This window comes from Microtus ochrogaster, chromosome 5, assembly GCF_000317375.1.
Source record: "Microtus ochrogaster isolate Prairie Vole_2 chromosome 5, MicOch1.0, whole genome shotgun sequence".
NCBI classification, from domain to species: Eukaryota; Metazoa; Chordata; class Mammalia; order Rodentia; family Cricetidae; genus Microtus; species Microtus ochrogaster.
The window spans coordinates 74,701,476-74,707,324 of NC_022012.1; the positions used below are offsets into that span (position 1 = coordinate 74,701,476).

The 5,849-nt window shown below is 43.1% G+C and overlaps 1 protein-coding gene across 3 annotated transcripts in view; it reads right to left on the reverse strand.

Annotated features, from left to right (window-relative positions):
• The window catches only part of Ints14 (integrator complex subunit 14), a 31,065-nt gene that overhangs the window by 3,507 nt on the left and 21,709 nt on the right, over nt 1–5,849 (reverse strand). For all 3 annotated transcript variants that reach the window (XM_026779382.1, XM_013346646.2, XM_026779381.1), the window contains one exon: nt 1,678–1,796. In XM_026779382.1, the coding sequence (XP_026635183.1) occupies nt 1,678–1,796 (119 nt within the window). The remainder of the gene's footprint in view (nt 1–1,677; nt 1,797–5,849) is intronic.

A 5,849-nucleotide genomic window follows, 5' to 3' on the forward strand; every position in this document is an offset into this window, starting at 1 on the left:
GCTCTTGTGGACCAGGCTGGCTTTGAACTCACAGAGATCCGCCTGCCTCTGCCTCCCAAGTGCTGAGATTAAAGGTGTGTGCCATAACTGCCTGGCTAAGGTGCCCAAAGGAAAAGGGAGTTTCCCAAGTGGCTGTTACAATAGAAACAAGTGGCTGTGTCAGTGGAAGGAGAATGGTCCTCAAGTGCCTTGCCTGAATGCGCCATGCTTAGGTAACAATTCTAACTCCCTACGGAACTGATCTGCGAATTATAATGCCCCTAGGAGGGCAGCACCATTAAGGGGACAGAGGAACCCTGGCTTTTCTCTGGTCTGTTTTGCCTCTTGGCTACAAGATAAGCAAGTTTGCTCCTCCATCAGTTTCTGCCATGATGATATCACAGGGCCAAAGCTCTGGAGACTCCCAAACCCATGAGCTCAAACAAACCTTTTCTGTTTATAAACTGAACACACACACTCTGGCTTGGATTTTACTGTAGGGATAGAAGAAATAACCAGAAGATTTAGGCCTTTTTGAACACTGTGTGGAACTTACCCTTGAGAAGCTCTACCTACACTTGGGTCTGTCTGACATTTTGTAACTCTTTAGAGAAGTCCACACTAACAATATGCTCTTAGGCCAGTCTTTCCTCTAGGCACACCCCGTTCTTGTAACCCTCAGGCCTATACTAAAATTATTAAACCTTAACTCTGCTTCATTAAAAACAAACAAACATATCGGCCAGGTGTGGTAGTGAGGCCTTTAATCACAGCACTCAGGAGGCAGAGGTGGGGGGATCTTTATGAGTTTGAAGCCAGCCTGGTCTACATAGCCAGTTCAGGACAGCTAAGGCTACAGTGGAGTAAGACCCTGTCTTACCCTACAGCTTAGCACGTCAAGACTTTTAAACTCAAGTCCAGTGTTGGCCCATGAGGCCCCACCCCTAAGCAAAGATCTACAGCAACTGATCATTTGGTGAGGGAGACTCAGTTTTCCTAAGGGACATGGCTCCTGGTAGGTTACTCATGCTTCGGTGCATGGCTCTACACCCATGTGTGACGTGGGCAGCACTAGTTGGATTTGCTAGGTTATTTTTTAAAAAATTAAAAAAAAAATATGAATTTAGGAAGAGGGTATGTTGGGGGAGGACCTGGGAGAAGTTGGAAGGTAAAGGGGTGGATGTGATCAAAATACACTGTACTGATGTGCAAAATTCCAAGAAGTATTTCTAAAAATCCAGTGCTGGGAAACTAGGTGTGATGGCTATGTCTGTAATCCCAGCACTTAGGAAGTGGATGCAGGAGGATGAGGCATTCAAGGCCAGCCTGGACTGTATGAGACTGCCTCAAAAATACAAAATAAATAAAATAAAATCCAATGCTGGGAAAATACACTTCTCTGGAAATGGTTCCATGCGTCCTGTTAATAGACAGGAAAAACTGTACAATGCATTTGTTGTTGTTTTTGACCATGATAGCAGGAAGCCCAGAACCAAAGTTCTCAAATACAATTACAATTTTTGTCATTGCTCTAAAGAAATGACTTTGTTATTTATGTGTCTCACTGTAGGCCATCTCATATCCTTTTGGGAAATAAGGACAGGCATTAGAAGTAAATGAATTACATAGCATCAAAGGAGAGAAAAATCAAATGCTTTCACTGTCCCCAGCAGAAAGCAATGTGAACACTGTCATTACCTGCAGGCCGCTGGGTTTGATCCAGACTGTCACATTCTGGGCATAACTGCGTTTGTTTTTGGGCTGCAGGGGGAATGGGCTCTTGTTGTCGTCCTCCCCATAAGGGTTTTCTTTAGCATCTTAAAGAAAAAGACAATTTTGAAAATGACACCTGGAGAACACAATTACAGTTCCAATTAGGCAATTAGCTTTTTGAACCACCCATCATTATTCAAGAAATTGCATTAACTCCAGACACGCTGGAGAACCTGTTCTCAATAGGCAGGTCACTGAATAGGAGAGCTAACAATCAGAGGAGACCTAGCTAAATGAAAACCAGCTTAATGTCCTTAAAGAAATCAGCTTCATATTAGCTTTATACATAAAGGCCAAAGGGGCAAAATAAGCACACACACTGGGAGAACATAATTTAAAGCTACACACACACACACACAGTTCTAGAGTTTAGCCCAGAACACTTCACCCAAACTTCCCATGGTTCGAGAAACATCTACACCTGTGCTAACATCACAGCCACCAGTCAATCACTGAACACTTGACCTAGACCTTAATTTTATATGTTCCTTAATTTTAAATTTAGATGTCTATGTGGTTAGTGGCTATGGAGCGACACAATATATAGTCGAGGCAGATAAAGCCGGAGTTGTAGTCTAAGACCTTGTTTCAAGACACTAACACACACACAGAAATTCTGACAGTCAAATTCTTTAAAGCCACTGCAGTTTTGTATTATGCAGATCAATGCTTCCTGAGTCAACGGAACCACTACACATTTACAGAACACACACCTAGAGGCTTCCTTTGCCTTTTGTTCCCATGGTCTGGGCTGGACAGAGCAGGAGATCTTTCCTACCAGTTCTGGAAGCTGAAGTCCTTTGCCCAAATACTCATGTTGAAAATTGGAATTAGACCAATTTGTCAAACTGAGCCCATTCCCCCCACTCCGCCACACACACAAGGTTTCTCTGTGTAGCCCTGGCTGTCCTGGAATTTGCTCTATAGGCCAGGCTGGCCTCAAATTCAGATATTTGCCTGTCTCCACCCCTGTTCCTCCCACCCCACCTCCGCCCCAGTGCTAGAATTAAAAGTGTGGGTCGCCATGCCTAGCTGAGCCACAAATTTTGTTTGTTTTTAATTCTCATATATTATATCCCAACCAGTTTCCCCTCCCTCCCTTCTCTTCTCCCAGTTCCATCTCCCCCATTCCTCTTCCTGGATCCATTCCTCTTTCCCTTCATAAAAGGACAGGCCTCCTAGGGATACCAATCAACATGGCATATCACACTGCGGTAAGACTAGGCACCTCCTCACATATTAAATGAGGAACCCAGTAGGAGAAAAGGATCCTAAACACAGGCAAAAGAGTCAAGAGACAGCCTTTGCTCCCACTGTGAGGCCCAAATTCTTTATTCCTGATTTGGTCATTAATCAAAACCCCGGCTAACAACAGCACTCAGGAGACAAAACAGGGCTGCTGTGAACTGAAACCAGTCTGGGCTGAGTGGACTCAACCTCACAACCGACCAGTCAACTAAGCAACACCTTAATACTGGACCAGAGTACCTCTATCAGCACACAACCCTCTTCTCCACTAAAAGCACTGCTCCAACCTTTTAGATGTATTTCCATTAGTACTTACCAATACAGAATCCCCTTTAAGCCAGGCCAAGGTCTCCCTAGTCCTGTCCCATACAACATCCTTATTTCCGACTTCCTTATTCCCATTCATAATCTTTGCCTGCCTTGCACAGAATGCTCTCCTGCCCCCATTCATTCATTTATTCATCACCTACAGCAAGATCTCTGTATATAACACATACTGTGCTAGGAATTGTGCCTAGAGAAGATATTTATTTATTTTTGGCTTTAAGGAATACAAAGAATAATTATTTAAAACAAAAGAATTATTAAATTTCAATTAGGTATCTCTCCACAGAGTCACCCAGAAAAGCAATAGCAATAGCTATTAAAAACAAGTAAGGCTCAAAATGGTGGGCATACCCAAGGTTTCATAGTGATTAGTATACTGGTTTCCCATCATTCAATACTGCTGTTCCCTACCTACTTCATTTAACCTGTCTATATTCCAGGACCAGATGCTAATCTACTCACCCGTGACTGCCTCAAGTTTTTCTGACAGTGATTTCTTTGCATCCAGTTATTCTATAGCATTCAAGGTCAGTACCAAATATGCCAACATCTAGCCACAGCCTCTGAACTTATTTGGAACTTATATATGGTACTTTCATTTGCAGAAACTTGCATTAACAGGAAATACTGCACTTATGAAAGAGAACAAGAAAATCTGAGAAGACATGATAATAGAAATAAAAACAAAACAAAACCACATAGGTGCATGGTAAAGTTGAAGATAGAGAACAAAACAAACCGCAACAAAACAAAACAAATGGGAAAATGAAAGAGGTACATACAACACTGCTCCAGAAGAAGAGTAGAGAGGGAGGAAAGCCAGAGAACTCACATGGTCAGCATGGGTTCAGGCAGATGAATGTAGAAAGCAATAGCTACAGCTCTCCTCTGAAAACTCAGAATACCAGAGGTACAAAGGCACCAGCAGGCCAAACTGCCAATCAAGTGTAAAAGAAATGAGATGTTTCCAAATGTGCAAGATTTCAAAACAGACATGTCACTCACACCCTTTCCTCAGCCAGTCATCAAACAGAAGAGAGCTAAAAAGACATCCTTCAAAAGTCATGTATGTCCCAGCAACATACATTCCTACCCCATCGAAAAATGCAAAATAAATTAAAACTTAGCTATGTACTTGTGTTGCTTAGGAAGGTAGGTAAAAATACCAAAAGAAACAAATGACTGTCTCTGGGGCAGAACTAGGAAGGATTGATATAAGCAATGTATTTGTATGTTCTGCTCTGAAAAACAATAAAAACAGCATTTGCAATTATATGCCCACTGTGTATCACACACTTTATACATATTTTCTGTTGAGGTTTGGATGAGAAATGTCATCTGGGAACCTTTTGGACAGGATGAAACCAAGCAAGATTGGGCTTTATGGGAAAGAGACTTGAGGGTTACAGGCCAACTCTATCAGCTTCAACTCTTCCTGATCCATGGAGACGAACAAGGTTTGCCTTAAGTCCCCAGGGCCACAGGCAGAGGAACTCCAGCTGTCATCAGCATGGAAGGCATCCACTAAAACCTGTCTTCCGCTGCTTGTCTGGTCCTCTACCCCAGACACGAGAGCTACTACACTGCCTCAGCAGCCCTCAGCACAGGCGTTCTTACTGCCATTTCTAACCATGCCAATCCCAATCTGAAATTAAACAAAATGGTCAATTCTGCAGTTTCTTGCTGTTGCTAAAAGTCTTTTTTTCTGGGGAGCTGTAAACAATGCCTCTTCCTGTCCTGAAGCTCCACATAACAAACCAAGGCACAATTCCACCTAAATTCACCCTGGGTAACTAATAAGTTTACTGATCTTACTTACAGAGCATAGGGGAAAGGTTACTTACAGGAATGTAGGTGTTCCCCTGCCCCAAAAGGCCAGACAGTGTCTTTAGCAGCATGTATGTTGGCTTTCTCACAGCTGCACTAATGGCTCCCTTCTTTAGTCCTTCTTGCTTATATACTCTAGCCTGTCCCAGGAGGTCACATGCAATTAGGGCAGAATTGCATAAACATAGTGTGTATGTGTGTGTGTGCATGGGGGGGGGCAGGTACTAGATGAGAGTCCCGTGACCTTCCTGCCCCTACCAGTCATCAAACCCAGCTGGGATGATCTTTTACAAGTGGACACAGCTGAACCTATGAAGAAGCAGTTTGATGGGAGGACAGTCCTGTACACCACTAGTACAGTGCTTGACAAACTCAAGTTCAATAGATGCTAGGTTTCTTAGTCCCACTGAAGAGGAGAAAAACCATACCAATACAAAAGCAGGAAAACAACAGTCAGTTTGGTGCTTACTGCCTGAATGTAAATCTCTACATGTGGGGCCCAGAAAATAGAATTTCTAAAGTTTATTTTCATACATAAAAACTCAAAGGGGCTGGAGAGATGGCTCAGTGGTTAAGAGCACTGACTGCTCTTCCAGAGGTCCTGAGTTCAATTCCCAGCAACCACATGGTGGCATGACCATCTATAATGAGATCTGGTGCCCTCTTCTGGTGTGCAGGCATACATGGAAGGAATG